Source organism: Puntigrus tetrazona, chromosome 2 (genome assembly GCF_018831695.1).
Source record: "Puntigrus tetrazona isolate hp1 chromosome 2, ASM1883169v1, whole genome shotgun sequence".
Lineage (NCBI taxonomy): Eukaryota > Metazoa > Chordata > Actinopteri > Cypriniformes > Cyprinidae > Puntigrus > Puntigrus tetrazona.
Window position 1 is genome coordinate 14,381,275 of NC_056700.1, and position 25,808 is coordinate 14,407,082.

The 25,808-nt window shown below is 36.2% G+C and overlaps 1 protein-coding gene across 3 annotated transcripts in view; it reads left to right on the plus strand.

Moving 5' to 3' along the window:
- Nucleotides 1-25,808, plus strand: part of atp6v1h (ATPase H+ transporting V1 subunit H) — a 30,574-nt gene that overhangs the window by 1,204 nt on the left and 3,562 nt on the right. For 2 of the 3 annotated variants that reach the window (XM_043221254.1, XM_043221246.1), the window contains exons 3-13: nucleotides 1,805-1,904; nucleotides 2,142-2,231; nucleotides 3,157-3,270; nucleotides 4,559-4,663; nucleotides 9,700-9,753; nucleotides 10,796-10,893; nucleotides 12,227-12,419; nucleotides 16,908-17,086; nucleotides 17,171-17,296; nucleotides 20,427-20,528; nucleotides 22,052-22,165. In XM_043221254.1, coding sequence (XP_043077189.1) covers nucleotides 1,805-1,904; nucleotides 2,142-2,231; nucleotides 3,157-3,270; nucleotides 4,559-4,663; nucleotides 9,700-9,753; nucleotides 10,796-10,893; nucleotides 12,227-12,419; nucleotides 16,908-17,086; nucleotides 17,171-17,296; nucleotides 20,427-20,528; nucleotides 22,052-22,165 — 1,275 coding nt within the window. The remainder of the gene's footprint in view (nucleotides 1-1,804; nucleotides 1,905-2,141; nucleotides 2,232-3,156; nucleotides 3,271-4,558; nucleotides 4,664-9,699; nucleotides 9,754-10,795; nucleotides 10,894-12,226; nucleotides 12,420-16,907; nucleotides 17,087-17,170; nucleotides 17,297-20,426; nucleotides 20,529-22,051; nucleotides 22,166-25,808) is intronic. The other variant, XM_043221250.1, reaches the window with a different exon arrangement.

Consider the following 25,808-nt stretch of genomic DNA (forward strand, 5'->3'; position numbering starts at 1 on the left):
TATGCTAACACTACTTATTTTTAAACAAGGATGTTTCTAAAAGTAAGCAGATTCTAGGTAATTATAGTTATATTTTCTAGCCGATATATTTGCTACTATGATATTTACTGTTTACATAGTAATGTAGTTAGTAACCCTCCCCTGTCATAAAACCCAAAAAGCTTTTCAGGGATGTAGGAATTTTTATATCATTGGCTTCAAAAGTGCATGTGAGACTAGTTGACTTTTTACATATTGTCTAAAGAAAAGACATGGAGCTTGTAATTTCTTTTTGCATTACACAATCCTTTGCTGTTTTTTTTCTGCCAAAAGTGGGTTAATCACTTCTGCTGTTCAAAAGCCAGGGTTTTTAAAGAAATTAATAATCTTATGTAGCACAAATGGGTTTGAACTGTTACAAAAATTCAGTTTCAATTAAATGCTGTTTCTTTGAACTTTCTATTTATCACGCAATCTGAAAAAAATCATCATGGTTGCCACTAAATTATTAAGCAGCATGACTGTTTTGAACATTGATAATGATAAGAAATGTTAATTGAGCACCAAATTTCTGAAGGATCGTGTGACCTTGAAGACTGGAGAATCACAGCAAATTTCATTTTCATATGGAGAGCAGTTATTTTTAAGTTGTAATGCTTTTGCTATATTTTTTAATGTATACTTGGTGAGTGTAAGAGACTTCTTTCAAAAACATAAAAAAACGCTCAACTACAGATTTTTAAATGGTAGTCTTTTTGCTATGTATTTGTTTTGTATCATAGTTTTTGTCTGACATTTTTATTCAGCTATAAACCATACAATAGGATAGTTACACAAAAGTGAGGACAATCAAAATTGCTAAATTAAGGACTGAATAATGAACTTTAATAGAGACTGCATAATGAAGTATTATAATCAGTCTATACTTGTAGTTTAAATCAGATGCATATTAATGCAGAATAGCAGGTAAAATCAAATTGGTGCAAGGAAGGAAATGGCACAAATGTGCTTAGTTGTTCATCTGAAATTAGTTAACACCATCTTAAAAATCAGAGTAAAAGTGCAAAATTACAGTTCACAAAGTTCTCTCGTGTTTCTCGCAAGTTTTGAAGGAACAAGGCAATGTTAGATCATGCCTCCACAGCTAGTCAGGGCACTAATCTAATACCCAAAATGTGTACTTCTGTCAGCCAAGAAGTTGACTGAGCAAAGCCAGTAAAGAGTAGAACAAAGAGATGAAGTAATGATAATAAAAAGAGTTTACTGAACAAGCTTAGCTGTGTGTTTCAATGGTCACCCAGAATTTATCTGACCAGTTCAAATACAAGAAGTAGTGTTATATATACCAAACTGCTTCACAACAACATCCCATAAACCTTGAATTTCCAAAAACATTCCCTCTTATCTCTTATTCATGAAGACAAACATCCTTTGAAACCACACAGTTGTAGGATTAATCAAAATAATATTTAAAACAAGAATAAAATATCAATCAATAATAAATACAACAATATTACATTTATATAAATGACTCTAAATTATTATTAAATTAAGTAATAAAATGTTTAAAGAAATAAATAGAGAACAAATTAATATATAAGAACAAAAGCTTTTCATTTTCGTTTGTAATAATAGTAAGAAATTATACCGATACAATACAGAGTGCATCTTTAATTTTGGAGGCGTATATGATCAGTAGGACCCATTGGGGCATGTAACAGTTTTATCCTTGGGCCCTATTAAATACGTTTAATAAAAAGAATGTGAACAATTGATACACGTCGCTGTATCGCCTTCAGTCATTATTGAGTTCCTTGCTTTTCAGGGGCCAGATGATCTCAGCCGAGGACTGCGAGTTCATTAAAAAGTTTGAGATTGCCGGGTCTGAGGACAAACAAGCAATTCTGACAAAAGAAGGACATCAGGTGGATATGATATTCTTCTATTATTAGTTTTGTTCCTCACAATCTTTTAAGTAATTGGTTTAAAAGAAGAAATGTACCACAATAATTGAACATAACATAATCTTTGCTTGGTTTTCAGAACCACAAATCTTAGGGGCTCTTTTTATAAATGAGTGCTTTGTGAAAATGACTAGGCTAGGCTTACATGGTATATTTCTTGAAGCGTTTAACTAATTCTTTTAACATGTTTTGTTACAGTGTGCAAAAACCTTTCTCAACCTTATGGCTCATATATCTAAAGAGCAAACAGTTCAGTACATCCTGACCCTGATTGATGACACACTGCAGGTAAAAAACACCAACCATTTTGGAGATATGAAAAGTCAAACTCGAAATGTCTGTTTTCTCATAGTCTGTCACACTTAAAAGCTTCAGAGTGTTCATTTATAAGGCATAAATTGACCCTGTATTATCTCCATTGAAAGGTGCGTAGTGTATTGAAAAGAAAAATGCGGACAGTTACATGAATATAACTATGACATGAGCTTTTTGTTTCTTTACAGCCTTGGTCTTTCTAATGTCCAAAAAGGAAAAATGTCACGTCCTCAAACAGATTTTGATTCAAAATGTCACTTTGTCAATCCTTGAATAAATAGTACGTTATGGCCTAGATGCAGATTGACGCTCTAGCTATTTTTAATTTTTTTTTTTCAGTATTATCTTTTAAGTTTGTGCTGATAGATGGCCTTCATAAAACCCACTCTCAGTTGCTTTTATGGAGTCTGTGATTCTGTGAGAGTCTATACTGAGCATTTCTGTATTCATAAAGTGACTAGTCCCCTCACAGCTCATTTAGCCTATGCCTCTCTGATGTGATCTTCCATTCATATGCAAAGTGGTTATAATTTTAAAACAAATGATAAACAGCCTCATCTTTCCATTTATAAAAATCAATTTTATAAATGTGTCTAGGGAAATTTAAGAAATGAACTGTCTTGTCAAGTATGTGCGTGATGCAGGGTATATTAAATATTTTTCAGGGAAACAACAATGCTATGAAATATAGCTCATGTTGTAGTGGTGGTGAAATGGAAGTATTTCGCCCTTGCAGATGTAGTCTCTGTCCTTTTTTTTTTTTTTTAATGTCCATTTGTGGAAAGCTTTTGACTATAAATCAGACGATGTGTCTGAGATCGTAATTTTTCTATAATCACCCATTTTTCTTATCAGTTTACTTGTTGCAATAATGGGTCTTTTCTGATCTGCTATGCAGGAAAATCACCAGAGAGTGAATATCTTCTTTGATTATGCCAAGAAGACTAAGAATACAGCCTGGTCGTATTTTCTCCCAATGCTGAACCGTCAAGACCTCTTTACTGTTCACATGGTAAGTTGCTATTAGGCAAAAAAAAGAGATGATAAGTAGCTGTAATATACAATGCTTGTATTCATCAATAATGAATTCAATGGATCAAATGACATTTGCAATGTTGCAGAAAATGTATACATATGTTTTTAAATGCTTTCGACTTTCACCAAATAATACTCTAAGGTTTTCACAAAGATATAAAACACCACAACCATTTTTAACATTGATAATAAGAAATAAGAAGCATCAAATAAGTGTATTAGAATGATTTCTGGGATTATGTGACTCTGAAGACAAATTCAGTTTTGCTGTCAGAAGAAAAATGTTTCCAAGTAATTACTGAACAAAGTTAGCTTATCCTCCCTTCTCTCTTTAATTATTTTGGAACGATGTCAATTTACTAGACCGAGCAAGTTTCTGGAGTTGTCTACATCTTTTTATTCATCTTTTTATACATTTGTTTTATTCAACAGCGCTAGATTATTGAGCTTACATAGGGCTAGTTCCATTTTGTTTGAGAGCCCATAGTTATTACAGGGTTTATCAATAATTCATCAAAGAGGTTTCCATGCTTAGTTTGGAACATTCACTCAAAAGCAAAACGTTTTCCCGTGATACTTTAATTTTAGGGATACATACTTCACAGGCAGAACAGCGTGAAGTCAGGCGTCACAGTTTAATTACCCTTCAGGCAGACGGCGGTCACAGGGTGCTGAACTGCATGAGGATGGTATTGATTCCTCTTGCCATCCTCACCTCAGCTCTTAATGAAACACTCTGAAGTTCTCCTTTTGCATGACAAGCAGAGTAAATGTCATGTCTTCTGGAAACATCAGAATGTTCAGCTCTGAATGCATTAATTACCATAGCACACACAGATGTTGAGAGTGATAGAGCGCTCGGTGAATCACTTCATCTGACCAGTAATTCAAGCATATCCTGCAATGGTCGCATATTCATTTGGCTGAAATGTTAATTTAGGATGTTGAATGTTTCAGATGGATGAGGAGCAACAGTTGCCATTACTTATTGCAATTAAGGTTGTTAATTGTCCTTTGGCCTTTTGCCACTCTGGAAAACAGAGTAGGCAGGAAATAATGTGGAGAGAGACTGAGAGGGGGATTGGGAAACGCTACGAGCTCTGTACAAACTGTGTTCCAGCTTATTGAGCTCAAACAAGCCACACTAGGCCACAACCCTGACAAAGCATTTATATATTCCTATTTTCAAGCATCTGTATGAAAGCCACGTATAACAGAAATGCATTTTTCAGGCACTGATGTGACATTTCTCTTCTTTCCCTCAGGCTGCACGGATCATAGCCAAGCTGGCTGCCTGGGGACGTGACCTGATGGAGGGCAGTGACCTGAACTACTACTTCAACTGGATTAAGACCCAGCTCAGCTCTCAGGTAAAAAAAGAGTCAAACCTAAAATCAGCAGAACTTCTCTATAACCAATTAAAAGAGCATTATACCAAAACCCCCCACAAAATATGTTATTTAGAATGTTAGTGACCATGTCCATTTATTGCATCTATTTTATACAATGAAAGTATAGGGAGAATGCAGATGCAGTTTTGCTTGCCATCTAATTTTTTTGTCCTATGGAAGGAAGAAATATATATACAGTGATAGCCAATATTACACCTAGGGTAAAGGCTGCTTTAAACGCTAAGGTTGGTAATTCAAAATGTTGATTTAATTTAGTTAACAGAAGTCAATTGACAAAGAAAATCTATTTCTGACAGCATTCTTATTTTACAGCATCTAAAACCTTTAACAGTACTTTAGTTTTGCACATAGGTTTCTTGAAGTATCTTGTAGACTTCGTCGGATTTAGTCTGCCTTAGTTTTTTCTGTTACTTAATGTCATTCCAGACAGATAATGATGAGATCAGATCTCTGTGTGAAGCGCTGGCTGTGATCTTGTTAATAAATAAATGTTTAAAAATGTAAACTGATATTTCATTCACACTACAGCAAAAATGTGATGACTAACCATTTATTATCTGGTGAAAATAGTTGTTTAATAATTTTGTAGGTTAGGAACCATATGGGTGTGAGATTTTTACATGAGATTTGAAGATTGCTATAAAAACATAGCTCATGCTACACAGAAACTCTGTTTCTCAGCAGGCTTGAATTCTTGAAAAGCTCTTCACCTTATCTAAAACGCATCTGCTTCTTGCGTCAGACACAGAACATAACCTACTGTATCAGGATCAGTGTTGCCTCTGTGCCTTATGATGTAAATTTTCCTATACAATGAAACTTCAAAAGATGCCATCGCTTTCTTCTTGTTTTCAATCCCCCTCCTTTCACTGGAGTGTGAAAGACAAGCTCAGACATAAAAGAATTTGTGATGTGCCAAAGGACTGACCGTGCACTGTGTTCCTTTTTTTTGCCTTTAGGTTTTTGGTGGTTTAAATGGGGAGCCTTCATATTGCAGAAGGTTATTTATGTCCATTTGTTTTTTTAGTTTAGTTACTATCAATAACAGTTGAAGTAATGTATGTTACATTGGGGAAGTCCAAAAATCTGAGCCCGCTTAGAAAATTTAAGGTTCAAAGTCTAATTTATATCTGAAACAGAAATGTAATGCTTTTAAAATGGGTCAAATGTAAAATCTGGAAATATCAAATTCTTGATATCAAAATATAAAATTATTTTACAATATAATATTTAATCACCCATTCATTAGATTTGTGCATTTACTTTAAAGTAAATTGCCTTCAAAAAGTAAAAAGCCATAGTAATGCCCATAGTTTTGGCAATTATTTTTCTGAATTATTTTAATTGATTCGCAAATTTAATTATTATAAACATAATGGGAAACTTAATAGAATTGTCATTGTAAATAGCAACCAAAACAGGAAGACAGCATCAGACGTTCTGAGCCCAGCTTGGGTGTCAAACACTTTGCAGCCTCTGCACAGGAACGAGTGAATTTGTATGTATTGTGTCACTCCTTGTATCCTATGTACACAGTAGGGGGTCAAGATCTGCAGAGGCAGCCGTGTCAGGCCACTACTGCAGCAGAGTGCTTTATATAAAGGGCACAACAAGAAAAATAAACCAAGAAGTGCCTAGAGCACGATTTGATCCTGGATCCTCCTGACTCGGAATGAGCTGTGAGCTGTGAGCAGGCCAGCCACAGATACAGATTAAGAGATTCACTCAGGGAGTAGTGGTGCTAAGTGCACTGGGTTGAGTCATTTACCACCAGCACACGTGAACCAGGGTTCGACCCTACTTGTGGTAGTACCAACTTATTTGCTTTAAAAACTCAGGTAACCATGGTTTTCTACAGGTTTCGTTTGTGTCATCTGTTTGGGAGAACTTTTTTTTGTGTTAGGAAAATTGTGTTTTTGTTTCTTTTTCTTCCTTTTGTCATTCCCCACATTATCTTTTTTGGTGTAGATATGCACAATATATTTATGTCAAGCCAAGCCTGTCAGTGTAACAGGCGGGAAGGTATAAAGTAGCAAGAGATAAAAGCTGTTTTCCATGTGTATCTTAAGTTTTGCCCTAATCAGTCGCAGCGAAGGGCAGGTTGTTTTGTCAGTCGCTAAGTTTCTGTATTGCTTCCAAGGGTGAAATTTATCTGGTTTAAGAGCTGTACATTAAAGGGGTACTCGACCCCAAAATGAAGATTTTGTTGTTAATCACTCACCCCCATGTCGTTCCAAACCCGTTAAAGCTTTGTTTGTCTTTATAACATAATTTAAGGGTCATTTCCCTGGTTTGTTTCACTTCAGAGTTTGGTTTGTTTTAATAATGTGAACGCTGTCTTCAGAACTCTGAATCTGAGGTACGGTTCATGTAAACTCCGTTATGGTTTACTGCTGATGTGAACGCTGTCATACCAAATTGCAAAAGTGAACGGCTATTAATGAAGTTTTTAAAAATAAAAATGTGTTTGTATGTGTTTTACTCATTTTCCTGATGAGCGTGACTGTATGTCTCATTTCTGTTCGCCTTCAGCATTCTTTGAAGCACTTGCAATGTATTCTTAAGACAGACATAAGTGTCCTTATGCAGTAAGATTTTTAAACAAAACAAATGGTTCAAAAACATAAATATATAAAAGTGCAGAGAGCAATGTCAAAGGGGTAAATGGCTGCTGGCTTGATGACGCAAACAAACCACGGTCCAGACTCAAATAAAGTAATATGAATGCAGTCCAGCGGGGGCAGGGGGAGAGGGGAGTAAACGAACTCGGGTTAGGACTAGGCAAACGACCCAAGTGTGAAAGCACCTTAAGAAAAGTATGAACCACTGTTAGTACATAGAGTATTCTGACAATGTCTTTCATAGTTTTCTGGACCATGACAATGTTATTTACTTGGCAGTCAATGGGACCAGTTTTCATCCAAAATATCTTAAATTGTGTTCCGAAGACAAACAAAGCTTTTATGGGTTTGGAACGGCATGGGGGTAAGTGATTAATGACAAAATGGTCATTTTGGGGTTGAGTAACCCTTTAAAAACCAAATATCTTCTTATTGGCTGCGATTGTGTCACGTAACCGTAGAGTGTTTAGAGAACACTGTGTGGACAGAAATGTTGCTTGTCTTTTCTTCACACCTGGTTAGAACACAGTATGAGTGTTTGTTGTTGGATTTGAATGTATATTTAATCATAACCTTTGTTTTCCAGAATCTGGAAAAAAAAGTGTTTTGTAAGGACGTGTTTGAGGATATCTCTCAACATTACAAAAAAATCTTGTTTTCAGTCATAGGCATCATTTGTGGTGGACAAGGTGGGACATGTCCCTTTTATTTTACTCCACACCACAGCTCCAGTTGAACACATTTCAATGCAAACAAACGTGTCCCCGTACCATACATACATTCAAAAGTTTGGGATTTCTTTTAATTAATTAAAAAAACATTTTATGCTTACCAATGTGTTTCTATGTTATTAATTATTAGTAGTGTTTTAAAATGTAACTTATTCCAAAGATTAATAAAGACAACACATGCATGTGAACACATTGGCTTTGAAAGGGTTGGCCTAAAATGCATATTTCCGAGTTCGAAGTCTTGGAACAGCTCCAAATAAAATATTGTAATGTCAATTGGGGTAATTACTGAAGCATGATGACAGCTTCAGTTCTTTTTTTTTATTTGTCTTACTGACCCCAAACTTTTAAACAGTAGTGTAGATCCACTGGAGTGCCGATGTCATTTTGGTGTAACAAAACGAATTGTGTATGCAGTCAATTTCAGGGGAGTTCATAGTTGTAAGAAATCAAAGCTGTATTTGTGATTTAATTACTGAAAACGTCCTTCCTTTTGTGTACCAACACATTCAATATGTTTTCCAATTGCTTTCAGTAAAAATGGTTTTAGAGTACATTCTTAGGCTTAATGGAAAGATACATTTGTACACTTCAGGAGAGCATATAACCTTGAGATAGAGTACCGCTTTTGATTGGGTTTAGTTAATGCCAACATAAAAGGAATGAATAAACATGACTGTTACATTTTCGTTTAACAAAAACACTGTAAAATTAGTTTTTTATTCTTTAATAAGTACAGTGAATAAGTGAATTCATGAATTTTCGATTAGATGAAACATACTAAAATGATATTATGCTTTTATGAGCTTATGAAATAAATCAATAATGAATGAATGATATCTAATGAAATACCTTCAAGATGAATTAAATAACTTTTGATGTATTAAAAAAAAACTATTTAGTTTATTGTTTATAAAGGTACTATGTCATACTAGTTGTTTTATTATATGTATGAGAGATCAGCAGTGCTTTGGTGTTCTGTTGAATGAGAGCACTATATGTGTATGTGTTTATTCATACACCGGTGTGTAGCTTTTAGTTTATTTAGAGATCACGTCCAGTCCAGCTTTCATTTTCACTCCCCCCTACAATTCACCTTACAGTAATAGGATGCTGCATTTTGCATGCAATATTATATTTTAGCCCTAGGGACCTCTGAATTAATGAACGTTGAAAATCGTAAATAGAAGACCTCTCAAAGCGGTTCATGTTTATTAGACCGCTCAGAGTGCACTCCATAAATTTGTTTCATTGTAGCTAAGCTGCGCAGGCTGTGAATAAATGTTTTCAATGAATGTGGAAAAAACGCTCTCTATTATTCTGTGCTGGGAATGACGGTAAATACCAGTTTAATTACGTTGGGTGTTCCATTTTGAATGCGTGTCTTTACATCTGAATTAGCTCTTGTACCAAGCTTAAGCATTGCAGTGCAACTGAGACTGAAATAAATTCAGGGCCACTTTCCTACAGAATTTTAGACGATTGCCCGCCATGAACAAGCCGTCACACTCACACTGGAGTCATATGCCTCCCATCATTGTCCAAGAATACCGCTTTAGATTGCTGCAACAAGAGGCCCAGAATCACAGATTTTTTCCTTTGTTTCTATCTTTTTTTTTTTTTTTTTTTTTTTTTTTGTTAGAAACTACACGGTACAGGTGCTGAACCTGGAACAGGGACCATCTCCCCCAGTGAAGTGAGTATGTCACAGATGAAGAAGTCGGGTGTGCAACTGTGTGAACCAGCCTCCATCACCTTTCAGAGGCCGAAATCTTCACCCCTCTCTCTTTTTCGGGATGCGGCACACGCTGTTTCTTGTTCACTGCTTTTTTTTCACCATTCATATCCACTGTGAATCTTTTCGCCTTTTTCCTACAGCTACACTTCTCTAATACAAAACCTTTTTTGTCTGTGTCCGTCTATAAGCATATTTTTATAAAGATTCTTTCCTCTCTTCCCAGTTGCTGAGGTCATAATCCAATATTTTTGATACTAGACTTGATAGATTGAAAGGACCACCAGAAGGCTTTTGTCTTGTCTATAGCAATCTCCTCTTTCATTTCTTTTTGCGCTATTTAGAGTTCATTTGAAAAGAAATGTGTTTTTTTTTTTCCTTTCATCTTATGTCGCTAGTCAAAATCTGATGGCGCAATGCAAGTGGCCACAAATTTTAATTCAATTTCCTCTCATGGCTCCTAAGACGTCTTCACTTTGCTATTCTTCATGACCTGTCTCCCTGCCTCTTCTATTCTCTGGATTGCTTCGCTTTTATGCATATGGTGCTGATCTACAGCATCATCTTCCCCAGTTAATGACTGAGTCTGTTCTCTCCTCTCAGCCACTTCTCTCCTAACATCTCTCTATGATTCACTCACTCTGTCCAGGTTTCAAGGCTGCTGCTTTCTCTCTGCTGCATTGTGGGATTGTCTCTTTGATCTAGCATGTTACCCAAAAGGCGTTTTTTTGTTGGTTTTTTTTTTTTTTTTTTTTAAGTCAGAGCCGTACTGCACGTGCATAAGTGAATGCAGAATTACAGAGAGTGTAAAGTTTCATTGTGTTCCTTTGCTAGTACCTGAAAAGGACAGGCTTGTTATTTCATGCATCCATTTCCCTGCTTATCTGAACTGTTCTGTTCTTCGTGTTCTGATCGTGTTGTCTTTTTGTTTTTGTGTGCATGCTAATTTGTGTGTGTGTGTGTGTGTGTCGTGTATTTGTTTTCTTTCTTCGGACCCTCACAGAGCTCCCAGTATGTTCAGTGCGTCGCTGGATGTCTGCAGCTCATGCTGAGAGTGAATGAATACAGATTCGCCTGGGTGGAGGCCGACGGAGTGAACTGGTAATGCTCACTTTCACACTAATATGTAGGTCATGTTTTGTACGTAGTAAACAACACCTAAGCTACCTTTGTGTTATGGTTATCTAGAAGTATTTCGGGACATTATAATTGTGAATTCCAGACCTGGAATTAGTAATACTTTTAACAGTGTCGTATTAAATAATATTTCCTATTAAATATAATGTTTTAGTTTATTTTAAAGTATTTTTGTTTTACAAGTCTGGCACATGTCTACAAGTCTCTTCAAGGTTCACCAAGGCTGCATTTGTTTGAAAACAGTAATATTGTGAAATATGTGTGCAATTTCAAATAACTGTTTTCTGTTGTAATACATTTTAAAATGTAATTTATCCTGTGATGGCAAAACTGAATTTCATCTGTCATATGATCCTTCAAGAAATCATTGAAAAATGCGGATTTGGTTCAATAGGAAACTTTCTTTTATTATTTATATATATATATATATATATATATATATATATATATATATATATATATATATATATATATATATATATATATATATATATATATATATATATAAAATAACAACATTTATTTGAAATGGATGTTTTAAAAAGCTTTATATGTCTTTACTGCCACTTTTGATAAATGCATCCCTGCTAATAAAACTACCAATCTTACAAAATCTTATAGAAATATGTGTATGTATATATTATTAGTAAAGTACAAATTATTTATTTATAAAGGTTTACCTATTAAAGCATCCTTACGTATCATTGCTCTTTTGTTGATTTTGATTGCTTTCATTTTCCTCATTTGTAAGTATCAGCTAAATAGCTAAATGTCATGTAATGTAAAATCTGTAACCTAGTCTGAAAAATCATAGAAAAGGTATGATAATTGAGTGGTCAAATGGAGTAGAAACCCTGTCACATGTTTATTTTTATTTTTTTTAAAGGTTGCAGCATACAATTAACAGTGTGCTCTACTCACGCCCCATTTGTGCTCCCCATCCCCTGCCGTATTGAAGAACAAATCGTGTAGAACAAGAAAGCATCTCTCCTTGTCCTAGCAGGTTTTAGCCCTGTGATCATAAAAGTTCTTTTGTTTGCTAGTGTACAGACAGAGTAAAAGACAGGATAATGAGGCTTCTCTGAAGATAATTTTCTTTTTCTTGCCTCTCAAGTAAAATTTCTTTCATGTAATGGTCTCATTATACATCACAAAAATGTGGGCTCTCATTTTCCCCTCATCTCACCCATCAAGCCATCAGGGCTAACTTTATGAAGAGCATCCTCTCAGCACGCCATTAGGGGCCAGATGCCCTACTGTTTACTAACTTCGACTGTTCTGTCTGTCAATCTTTCAGCATCACGGCGGTGTTGAGCAATAAGTGTGGCTTCCAGCTGCAGTATCAGATGATCTTCTGCGTGTGGCTCCTGGCATTCAGCCCACAACTCTGCGAGCAGTTGAGGCGCTATAACGTGGTACCGGCGCTCTCCGACATCCTCCAAGAGTCTGTCAAAGAGAAGGTCACTCGCATAATCCTGGCTGCTTTCAGGGTATGTGTCATGAAACGTGTCTGCTTTAAACCACACTCGTTAGCAGCCCCGTCTTCGTTCCTGACTTCCCTCCTGTGAATGCAACTAAATGCATCAGCGTCAAATTTCCTTTAAAATCAGCCTCATGCCGCATTAAACGATTTTGGGACCCTGCTTTTATTTCAGCCCCCCTAAAAATCTGTGATTGACTCAGCTGCAGTGATCTAATAGGTTTTTTTACTGAATCCTCTTAGATACACACTCCTCCTCCATCACTCAGCCGCCTGCTTTCTATTACAGTGAAATTACAGAATAATTTGAAATCAAATATGTGACTGTTACTACTTTCAAAAATGTGAAAACTCAACTCTAGCTAAAAATTTTATTATTATTTTATTATTATGATGATTATATATAGCATTTTTTGTTGTCATTTCTTAGTGTTTGGTTTTAATTTCACCACATTTGGCCATTTAATTAGTGACCCTTTTTTTCCTTTCTTTATATTTTTAAACAGAGCACACACCCATTTTATTATTTTTTCAAAGTGAAAATTACATTATTAAAATTCCAGATTTGTCAGTGTGTTCGCAGACTAGTCAACCCCATTGAACATCTACCGACAAACAATGCAGTTTTAATTGGTATAATTAAAAAAAAAAAGGTCATTCGAGAATAATTTGAACCACTGTGACATCTCGCACTTAAAATGTGAAACATTTTTCAGAGCCACGACACATTAAGACACTTGAGAAGAAGACACTTAACCCCAATCGTGCGCAAGGCACCATTGCTGCAATTAGAGTGCTTTAAGAAAATGGATTGCAAAGCATCTGTTAAATGAAGATAAGTAAAGGCACCTTATAAACATATCTCTAAAAATACTTAATGAGTGTTCATTAAGTCTGATGCCAGACTATTTAACTGATTTGTTTTTTTTTTGATGTACAAATAATGAATGAAACAGTGCATGTTGCTGAATCCATTACAGATGGATGGGTGTGTCTGCTTTCTCACTTTTTTTTTTATATCAGGGCATCGCTCAGCAGAAGGTGTACTCTTCAAAGTCCATTAGCAGATCACTCACTCTTTTATTCTGAAAAGATTTAATTTATCCAGAGCTTTCATGATGAATATACTAAGAACCCCATTATTACCTTATTAAGGTTTCAGATTGACAAAAGCGCTCATTTTAATCTCTTCCACACTCTAGCGTCATCGCCCATTCAGTGCTTGGTTTTTAGAGACTAGAAATGGAAAAAAACGTCACCCCCACATTGCCCTTCCTGCTCATGTTGATCATTTGAATTAGGATATAGTGCTAGACCAAATGTAGTCCTAAGGCATTTTATCTTCAGTCGGGCTTATTACTTTTCCACTGCCGGTGCATATTTGTTTAATACATAGCCGAGGCACAAAACAGACTGCTTGTTACTGTTATTCTGCATTTCATTTTCCTGCACATGTCGTTCATAGTGCAGGCTACATTTAATGTTCAAATTAGCCCTGAAAGCTGGGGTCTGTTGTTGGTTTTAGAGTCGTGTAATGAATTCATTGTCCATGTCGCTGACAGTATTGAATTAGAGTGCAGCGCTTCATTCATCTCACCTGCTGAAGAGCTTATTAAGTTGTCCTGACCAGGTATTCTCTCTCTGTGCCTGTCCATGATTACATAGCTTCCATTTTGCAGCTATCAATGGATCGGCCTCTGCACATTTGCTATTATTTATGTTCCGCATTTGCACACTCTTCTGCCCTGTTATATATAGTATTGCCTAAAGCAGTACTTTAAACACTCAGGATTGAGGATATTGGTCTGTAGTTTAGCCTAGTTGTAATACCTTATCCATGTTAATCCACTGATTATTGTGGCTGATCATATGTGTCTGTCTTATTGTTATGCAGCAAATATTTTTTATTGTCATTACGTATTCAGATGCACTCCTGTCTGTCTGTCTGTCTGTCTGTCTGTCTGTCGTTACATCTGTACATCCATCCATCCGTCTATCTGTCTGTCTATCCATACATCCATCTATCCGTCTGTCCATCCATCCGTCTATCTATCCATCCATCCGTCTGTCTGTCTGTCTTTGTCGTTAAAGTATCTAACACTCTGTCACTCAATCATTTTCCAATTTTCGATCGGAGTGTCTTTTTTTTTTTTAACAAGTTCATTTGCTCTCATGCCAACCAACCACACTTACTGCTCATTCATCAATGTCTTATTTCCACAGAATGGGAAAGCAGTGTGTAAGTATGCATAGATGCAGAATGCCACAGAGGAAGGTGTAGGACAGCACTGTGCTAACAATCCATCATCTTGTTAACTGCAGCTGTACATTGGGCTAATCAGATTTCTGACCCCTTCACCATGATTTATTATGTGTTGCAAAACAAGCATTATAAGGCCCGAGATTGTGTTTAAAATGTATGAAGGGGACTTCCTCTCTTGTGCCAAAGAATAGTCACATGGTATTGGGTGCATCTGGAATTGGATCTGATAAAAGATGTGACTTGCTGTATATTGTAATGAGAAGGAGAATGAGAATATAGCTATGAAGCTTTTGTTTGAAATGAAAAAAAAAGGGCATACAAATGTGTTACTTTGCAGCAAGACTGCCAATACCAAGACCTGTCAGACTGCTTTCCAACAGTCTGCAGTGAAACAAAACGTGGCTGCTGCAAATTAAAATGCCAGCACCTCTTTAAAATGCATTACTATTGTAATTTAACAATGCAGCTATCGCTCTATTAGGAGTCTGTCACTGCCTCTTAATATTAACTTTGCAAACTTACTCTTATTTATATCTTTGCTGTCGTTTATACATTAAACAGCATGATATCCTTTCTGCTGGACAGCTGAACGTTCACTGACTCTAATTGTTCAATTTCGTCAATTTCGTTTATTGTAAAATAATGTCACAATTCCGGTGATTAAAAAACTGTTGGGAAGCAATGAGATTCTAAATATAACTTGTTTTCCTCAGTAGCTTAAAATTGAAGTGTCTCAGTAACCGCAAATCAGGCACATTCGAAATGAAATCTGGTTCTGTTTCATCAGTAATCAATGCTTAACCTGTTTTGAGAGCTCATCTTGTTAGGTTGCTTGAGTGGAATGAAATTTATGTACCACCTTGGGTCTATCCTAAAACCTACAGATAAACTTTATCAAACCAGCAGACATAAAAGGAAAATATGATTCATTTATTATTTTCCTATATATATATATATATATATATATATATATATATATATATATATATATATATATATATATATATATATATATATCTGAGCAATCTCATGTCCATTAACTTAAGGATATTTTTTAGAGTAGCAGCATGAGTTGATTTGATATTTGATCTAAGCAATTTAACTTGATGACTACTGGTAGCATCAGGAAGAACAACTTGAGAGGATTTTTCCGGTAATGCTAGAAAGGGCATGTTTTCAAAGCTTGTAGGAGAGTTTTCAAAGAGCAACACCTAATTTTAGTACTGCCAAGAGCAAAGGGTTTTAAAAAGGAAGTCAAAGCTTATGTTAGCATTTCCTGCCAAATGAGCCGTGTCCATTAAGACTGTAATGAATTCTGAGAAATAAAAGAACTCTTATTCAAATATGGCATGTTAATTTCCTCAAGTCACATTGCTCAGTGCAGGGGTTCAGAAAGGGGCTGTGTCAAATGGGTGCAGGTAAAACATCTTTTCTCACACAAAGCTTTCCTTAAGAGTAGAAATCAAGTAAAAGAAATGGTGAATGCGTATTTAAAATTTAAAGCACTTTCTCTTTACAACAGTCTCAACAATTCAAACCCCAGTGCTGTGAATTGGTATAAATTTGCTGAATCATTTAACTGCAAAAGGCAAGGACAGGTCTTTAAGATCTAAAATGTAAAAGTTCTTTAAGGATATGTATATATATTTTTGTTGTTGTCTCCGAACTGAGAAATTTGTTATGAGCAGTCAAGAGAGCAGATTAATTTACAAAGTTACACACAAACACAAAATCACAATATTAGTATTTTGCTTACATTAAATATATTTTACAATAGCCACGCATTTCCCTCAAATCCTATTTCCTATTATCCAGTAAAGCAATTGATAATGGATAACTTCTGCCTGAGAGCATCAGCTCATTCTCCTTATGGAGAATATGGCTTGGATGACCAATAATTTTGAGGCTCCACTTCTTTACAGACCTCTCAAAAATCTCCTAAAGAGACATTAGGGGCACCATACTGATTATTTTTCTGGCTCTCCTAACCACATTTTAAACTTGTGACATAGACTTAACAAGACAAATTACCAAACCATATTGTAAAAGAATAACATGTAATGGATTCAATGGCAGATCTATAGAACAGTAACCTGATACTTGATGGATTTTATTCATGAAATCCAAATAAACTGTGCATAGATTATTTTCAGAACTCTTAGTGCTTATTATCCTATTGACTATTTTATACAGTAACACAATTAACAGGTTAATTATTTTTGTTTATTGCTGAAGAACCTGCTGGAGAAGTCTGCAGAGAGAGAGACCCGTCAGGAGTACGCCCTTGCCATGATCCAGTGCAAAGTGCTCAAACAGCTGGAGAACCTGGACCAGCAGAAATACGATGATGAGGACATCACTGATGACATCAAGTTCCTCCTGGAAAGACTGGGAGAGAGCGTTCAGGATCTCAGGTAAAGCCCACATACTCTCTCAACATGTTTTCAACAGGTTTCTTTTTTCTTGTGTTTATACTACTTTCCTTCTTTCTCTTGCAGTTCTTTTGATGAGTATAGCTCTGAGCTGAAGTCTGGCCGTCTGGAGTGGAGTCCGGTGCATAAATCTGAGAAGTTCTGGAGGGAAAATGCAGTTCGCCTGAACGAGAAGAACTACGAGCTGCTGAAGTAAGAAGCATGTGGTGTTAGGATTAGGGCTGACTATTGAATAAATCGCTGCTGTGTGAACAAGTAGATAGTGACACTGGCATTTAAAGTGGTCAATCGGATGCAAAATTCACTTTACAAGTTGTTTAAAAAATATATTTTTAAATCGCCCCTCCCACGATAGTTGATTGACAAGGCCGTCTTACCTTAGACCCACCCTGAGTGAGCTAACATCAGTCCATCATCGTGTTGACCTTGGTGCAGCGGAAGATAAGATTTCTCCAATTAAGCCATTGAGATGTTTTGTTGTTGGATATAATAATGAACATAGCAGTTATCGTTTACTCCAACATCTGAGCCACTGAAGACGCAGAGGATTAAAGTTCCATAGCTAAAGTAAATGGTGTAATGAGAACGGCTTATCACCCCATGGAAAAGAGGTACTGGGTCAGCAGAGCTCATTAGCATTTAAAGCATGCTATAGCTGATTTTGACAGGGTAAAAAGGCGTACCATTGAGAAATTTTAACCAAGTTTGTTACAGATTTTTATTAAGACCCTAAAGACTCGTATCAACTTGATGACCCCTTTTAAAATGCATTATTCTCAAATGTGCTATAATTAGTAATAAAGAGGGAAAGATCACTTGCTCTCCATTCTGCCTTTTGGCATCTCACGGCATCAAAGAATGTAATAGAAAATCACATTTATTGTATGAGCTTTGTAATAAAATCAGCAGAATTTGAGATTGAAGTCAAGAGTTAAATCGACTAAAATAAAACAGACAAAAAGACAGTTAAATGCTTAACTTAGCTGATAGTCACATATAACAATTGACCAATCGTAATTTACAGTTGTAGTGAACCATTTAATAATGTGTGCTTAACTGAGTTTTTTTTTTATTTTAACAGACAAGTATACAGGTTTTGTCCTGTTAAAATAATAAATAAGCACACTTACTTGAAGCATTAACTGGTATTCAAAATTTTTCAAAAAGTTTATGGCTGACAAAAAAATCAGTTTGCCAGTTTACTCCAAGAAAATTTAATTGAAGATACAGTGGCTTCAAAAAAGAATATTTGAGTGCTTGCGATTTCTATTATTTTCCTCTCTTTTTCACCCATTATTTCTAGTGCATTCTCTGCTCTCTTCATAAAACAGTAACAAAGATGATTAAGAATATCGTAATGCGGATGTGGCTGCTTTAAAACATACATGCTGTGTGAACTAATATCATACACGCGTGTGAACAGTCATAATCAGTGTTTTTAGTTCTCCCTGCTTTTAGAATAAAAAGATGTTAGCAGGGGTCAAGTGTTCACAGAGGGACTGAAATGATTTTTGCATTATTGAGCAAATGGTTAAATTACTGCTTTGAACCTACTGTACTGTTTTTACACAAGTTGTTTTTACTGTCTGAATCATATTGTGCGTGTTCCTCTCCTCCCTCTCTGGTGAAGGTCACGCAAGTTGAAACCGAAGCCGAGTGTCAGCGGTTGAAACTCTCATTTTCATTGTCTCTCAGTAGTTTAATCATGCGTCAGCTCAACCCTTTTGACAGCTCCGTTTAAATCCTAATCTACTCATCTCATTCCTCTCATCAACACCCTCTCCACAATCAGTACAAGGCTCCATTTCAGCCCGCAGCAATTTGTGTTTTACTTCAGTTCGTCTTTCTTTTTTCCTTCCGTCTCTTGCTCTCAGTGTGCAGGTGATTTGTAGCGCTTGAACCCTCCCTCTCTCCATTCTGCATGATTGTTATAATTTCACGCTTTCATGCAATAGAGGCCCATCTCATACTTGACATTGTTTTTCAGCAGAAATAGATTGAAACTATATTCCCCAAAGCAACAAGCTTTTTGCTCACTACAGAATCATTTTCTTAAGCAGTATTTTTGTTGAAAATATCTCAACAGCTGAAAAAAAAAAATAAATGCTTGAAGATGTGTTTTCAAGAATACATGATGACTTTTCACGCAATGTATATTTCTATTCAGCAAGGATGCATTAAAATGCATTAAAATCAGCATATGTTTGTCAGGGTCGTGGGGTGAAGGGATCGAGCAAGGACTCAGTGGTGCAGGAGAATGGGCTTTTATTAAGAAAATAAAATAAAACAACAAAAACTACCCCGTGGGGCGAAAAATAGCAAGGCTTGGTAAACAGGGCATGGCAAGGCAGGATCAGGAAATAACATTGAAACACACTCTTAAAAATAAAAGAGCTTCACAATGCCGTAGAAGAAACTTTTTGTCTACAAGGTTCCTTAAAGAACCTTTAACATCAGAAGAAACTTTCTGGATCACAAAAGCTTTTTCAGATTCTAAAACGGATACAAAGAGATGACTGAATGGTGGAACCAAAAAAGGGTTCTTCTATGGCATTGCTGTGAAGAACCTTTTAAGCACCTTTTATTTTTATAAGTGGAGGATGACAAACCATCACAGGACTGCAAACACAAGAACAAATAGGGAGCAAATAAGGAAGGAAACGAGAGTGGACAGGTGAGGCAAATTAAACAATAATAAGGAAACAAGGTGGGCGGGATATAAGAGCACATGACACACAGAAAACTCAGCCATGCTCCCACTAGAAGACAGAATATGAAAAGCAAGTGTTCCCGACACGAAACTCAACAAGACACGGGTGTCGGAATTCGAATACCACACTCCAGCATGAAGTCCTTGGGAATGCATATTACCAATCAAAAATTAAGTTTTATGTATTTACAGTAGGAAATTTACAAAATATCTCAATGAAACATGTTCTTTACATAAATTCCTAATGATTTATGGCATGAAAAATGATTTCTGTAAAGACTAAAACATATCTGCTGAAAATTAAGCGTTGCATCACAAGAATAAATTAGATTATGAAATTTATTAAAAAAGAAAATGCTATTTAAAACATTATTTTAAATTGTAATATTTCATTGTATGATATCATTTTGTGATTAGTGATCAATTACCACTGTCAAGGTGCAGAAAAGTATAAAAGTCAGAAATGTTTTCCTGGACTGTGGTAGACACCACATCTCCAGCTGTACAGTACCCTGGGATATATTTGCTCAGCATGGGTTTAGTGTTGCCCTGGAGGTGTTACTGATTGCTTTTGGGGACCTGAACTGATTGTGTGTTTGTGCTTCCTGCCAGGATACTGACCAGGTTGTTGGAAGTGTCTGATGACCCTCAGGTTATTGCCGTTGCAGCTCACGACGTGGGGGAATACGTAAGACATTACCCTCGCGGCAAGAGGTGAGCCAGTGTCCTTCATCCTTCATCCATAAATGACCATCTCTCCGACTCGGCGGTTTTATGACTGTTTCTCAATACCCAAATATCCTGTAGCTCTGTGCGATTAAAGTGCTGAAAATTGTCCAGGTTAGAGTTATTACCAATCCGTGGCAACTGCTTGCATGCAACGCTATCAGTGTCAATTTACACTTACATCACTTCAAAGAGAGCAGCATAATAACTCGTCCAGGCTGACCTATTGCAAGATATTGCCCAAGCTTGCCATTTATATTGTCTGCACGTAGCATTCATGATCGGCCAATCAATTTTAGACTTAAGAACGCTATATATAGTTCCAAAAGGAGAGAGATCCGCCAATTGCGTTCAACTTCGCTGTGAGAGGCTAATACCCTTTCTAATCCAGACCATCCTCCCCCTGAGGTCAGCCACTCGCAACTCACACTTTCACTTTCCTCTTCAAAACGCCTCCATCGTTCAAAGAAACTGAACAGTAGGGACCCATTGGTTTCATCAGCCCTGGTTCTAACTCTGTAATTAGACCACTCCAGAACAAATTAGCTTCTACAGTTATCCAAAAGAATTGTATATGATGTGCCGTGATTTTATCTATCTAGCCTTCTGTCGTTTTATAATTTTATCTGTGTATCTGTATCCATAGTACAAATGCTGCAAACAGTAGGAGCATAATGGTTTCGTCAATAATATTTTTCACAGAAGACAGCATTTTTCTACCATGAACATTTCAGATCAAGTTCAAAATGACTCTAAATGGAAAGTGCCATTTAGCAGTTCTTAGAAAGCGCTGTGTTAGATAAGCTTGAGCTCTTTTGGAATTTCTTGTTGGCATCAACAAGAGTCTGATTATGAGACCTGATAAAAATGCAGCTCGGTATTTGTGGATGCTCTAACAGCAGGTCTAATAATTTAGTTTTATTTTAAAAGGATTCATTTGTTGACACTTTCCCTCTGAATATTTCCAGCTGCATCAACAAATCAAGTCAAAATTGACTGAGTGAAATTGAGCATTTCGAGGTGTAACAAATATGATTCATTTGTTTTTTTTTTTATTATTACATTTTATCAAATGTAAATTGTTCTAAATTAGTTAATTTATGAATTGTTAATTCTTACATTTGTATGAATTTGTTTAATTACAACTTTCTTAGAAAAAAACGGCATCCTAGCATGGTAAGTTTTGCAAGAATCACTGATATATTTTCTTCACATTTAGTTAGAAAATACCACCATTCACATTTTCGTCACGTTTTCCTTGGGAAATGACTTTTTTATTTAAAGATAAGCACTATTTGAGCTGATGATGAAGGTATTCTGAGTTTTGCGATTTTGTTGGTCTTTCACTGAAATGCCTTTTCATTTTAATGATTGGAATTGACAAAACAATGCAGCTGTTGTTCTCTGTTGTTCCCAGAGTAAAATTGAAAGGCATAGAGGCCCCGTGTTATTACCCATCTCGCAGAACATAATAATCTGGAACTGCATCTCTCTGCTTCTCTGTCCTTTAGGGTGATCGAACAGCTGGGTGGTAAACAACTAGTGATGAACCACATGCATCATGAAGACCAGCTTGTCCGCTATAATGCCCTTCTGGCTGTTCAGAAGCTCATGGTGCATAACTGGTACGTTTAAATTCAGATGAATTCAGAATTTGTGTTCAGCACTTGTTGCTGTTATTTATTTATTTACAGGATATTCACACAAAATGTTAATCTCTTTAACCTAACGTCGTCACAGCAGTTCTGGTTGCTGTATTTATTCCTCGAGCAAAACAGCCCCAGTGTTTGTGCCTGACGCAACATTGCTCTCAATAGTGACCTGGAATAGAGCTTTCTCCTAATCTCTCTTTGCCACGCAGTAGTAATTTTCTCACTTGAGCATTGCATAATATAATGAAATATTCAGTGGACCATTGTGTCTTTTCAACGTTAGCTGATCTTTGATTAAAACCCAGGGGACAGAATAAGTAGAAGAAAACATGATTAACTTCGCCATGCATGTTCGATGCGTTTGTCAAAGCCTGTTGAATCAAGGCCGACGAGGCGCTGGCTCAGGTTCAGGTAGAACAAACACAACCTAACACTAGTAGCTCATTATTGTGTCTGCATTCATCCTTCAGATTACTCTTTAAACAGGGATGATAGACCTCAAAGGCCACGGCACACAGTATGCGTGTTTAGAGCACAATAGACATCTACCTGGGTACATTCAGTGGTGTCATGAAGAGTAATTGCTCGCTGTCAGCGTTTCGTTACAGTGCCTTTAAATCAGCCTTCAAATTGAAAGTTTAGCGCCAAATTGAGCAGAATACAAGTCCCTTTAAATGCTGCCCGAGTGTTATATAGATCGCGCTCCATAAAATACCACCAAATAATTCATCTTTATCATCGGCAGCACTGCAGGAGAAATAAATTTATGGAGGCTGATGCACAGGGAAGAATTTATATGTTAGTAACCCCAGACATAGGGTTTTATGTAGGTATATATGTGTGTGTGTGTGTGTGTGTGTGTGTGTATGTATATATAATGTATATGATTTTATTTGAAAAGCTCTTTTCATTTTCTTGCTTTGAAACTGTTTCGTCTGCTAATTCTGACTCAGTGGCTCATGGCAATTATTAGCCATTAGCTAAATGGCTCACATGTAATTTTCAGGATTAATTGTGCATAATTTTGAAGGGGCTTGACGTAAAGCTTAGCATGTCACCACCAAAAAGAAGGATAAAAAGCAAGCAGAGCAGTAAGTTATGATTGTTCTGAGGAATAATTTAATGGTTGCATCTTGGTTCGAGGCTCTCAGCTATGACCCAGAGTTAAAAGGGAACTATTAAAAATGGCAATTGGGCTGAAGAGGCAGAGAGTGCATGTATTATATGAAAATCTGAAGGGAGGTGAAGGCCAACTCTTATTTGTATTCTTAATTGGAGGAGGAAATTACAGGGGATGTAATAACCCAATGATTGAGTTAAGATTTGGTGAACGTGGTTTCCAAGGTGCTCTTAAGAAGAGCCATACGAGAATGGCCTTTTAAAGCCTCTTCTCGAACGCCATTTTTGTAATCGAGTTGCAACCATGAAAGAAATTCTCGAGAGATTTTATCTAGCATGGATTTGAGGTGATGTTTTCATAGAGGAACATCTGGTTTCCATGGCATTTTTTTGCTTAACACGTTATCTTCATGTTTTTTCGTATGAATATACTAAAAGGGTTTTTTCTTTGTTGTGTTTTTTTAGATGTAGAGCTTTTTTTTTTTTTTTTTTTTTTTACCCCGAGTAGGATACAGAAAATAAAAATGTGTGCGTACAGTTCATTTTCCCCTCGAGAGATGTGGTGCTGCCACCACACTATGGCTGTCGCTTTTTCCCATTCTCACTCCATAGAGACTGTTTGGTGTCATGGCAACAGCTGGAGGAGAAGATGTTTTAGTTGGCACAGTTCTAGATGGCCGACTTTGCACGCTGTTAGCTTATTGTATCTGTACCATCTGGGTTAACCCCTGGAGGTGTACCGCTGTGCATGTGCAGAAATTCAGCCAGCGACTCCACAGTCTTGAGATGTTGGATGACACAGTGTTTAATCAATTTTTTTTCATGTTTGTTCTGTACAAGCCTTTATGCATTTAAGGACTTCATATGCTGTCTGTCTGATGGAGCTTAGCGTGAAATCTCTCAGATGTGCTTCGCTGTTATGAAACTTAATTTTATTGGGAAATGGAAGTCCTGATCGGAATAACAGAAAAATTATTAAGCAAAGCTTCACTGCAAAACAAGACCAAAGATGATTACACCTTTTCTATGTTATGTGCATCATGTCTTTATCATTTAGAAATAATTTATACAAGTAATTGTTGAAAGACTTAAGAGAAATTGCATAGACATCCACATTTAAGACTTTATATTATTTTATAACAGATAACTGTATTTCCAGTAGCTATTTCACTAGTCATATTTAACATTATTTGAAATTATACTGTAGTTGTGCTGTTTAATATTTTAGTGGAGACCATGATGCTTTTTCTATAATTACCTATTTTCTATAATTTATTTATTTTTTTGTTAGAATGTGTGTGTGTGTTGTGTGTGTGTGTGTGTGTGTGTGTGTGTGTGTGTGTGTGTGTGTGTGTGTGTGTGTGTGTGTGTGAGTACATATATATATTTTAGTTTTTACAGTCAATATACCAACAGGCTTTAAAGGTGTATGAGAGAAAAATTACAACTGTAAAACATGTCACTTATTTAGCGTAATCTTAAAGTCATGATCTTAAAAAATTCAGTTAAAATTAAATTGAATTGAATTAGCAAATTAACTAGCACATTAACGGAAATGTTTAAAAATGTGCACTGGCCCTTTAATTTCAAATGGAATAAAGTATGTTTAGATTTTTATTTATATTAAGATACTAATTTTAGTAGTATTTCTAAAGATTTTATAATATTCCTTAACTTTCATCATGAGACAGTGGTGCCGTGCCCATTTCTTGAACTCAGGAACTCTTAAATTGGATAATTCTAGAAGCTCCAGTCCACAGAGTAATAGAGCATTCATTTGAATCCTCTTAGTCATTAAAGTCTCAGACACCTGAGGATGTGGGTAGATTGTTAATCAGCTCTTTAGTTTTAAATTTTATTTAGTAAAAATGCATAGTGTTATTAATGCCTGGTAGCACACAGATCTTCAAACACAAGGTCGCCATGGGTCACAGTCGTATTTACTACAGGTTGAATAAATAAGGCCACAGACATAGTCAAGCGCCTCCTAAGCCACACTCTTAAGTCTGCTGAGCCACACTCCGAATCTGCTGGCTCTCGTTGTATATATACGGGATGAATGAGGATGAAAACTGGCAGATTTGCTAACTTTTGTAGCAGTTCGCAAGACCTTGACATTGAAAAATGAAAGAATCAGTTCAAGGTGTCAGTGAAGAAAAAGTTAAGAGTATCTTGAAGTCATCACGTTGACACCACGACCCTCACATACATCTTGGGGTTTGAATCGATTGCAGGTTTGGCAGAAAATTGAATGCAAAGTGCAGATGATTGATCTCAGTGGAGATTTTGTTTCAGTCTGATTGTGTGATGTTTTTTAGTTTTTTTGATGCCATTCAGTCTAAAATTCTGAGACCACACTGAAAATGTAGGATACAAAGTCTATTTTAAACCTGGGAGAACTTACTCAATTATACCTCAGATATGGCTCGTAGTGCTTTTTAGTAGGTAATGAAAATAGATTTCAGTGTGATCATTCATTTGTGAAGTAATGTGTTTT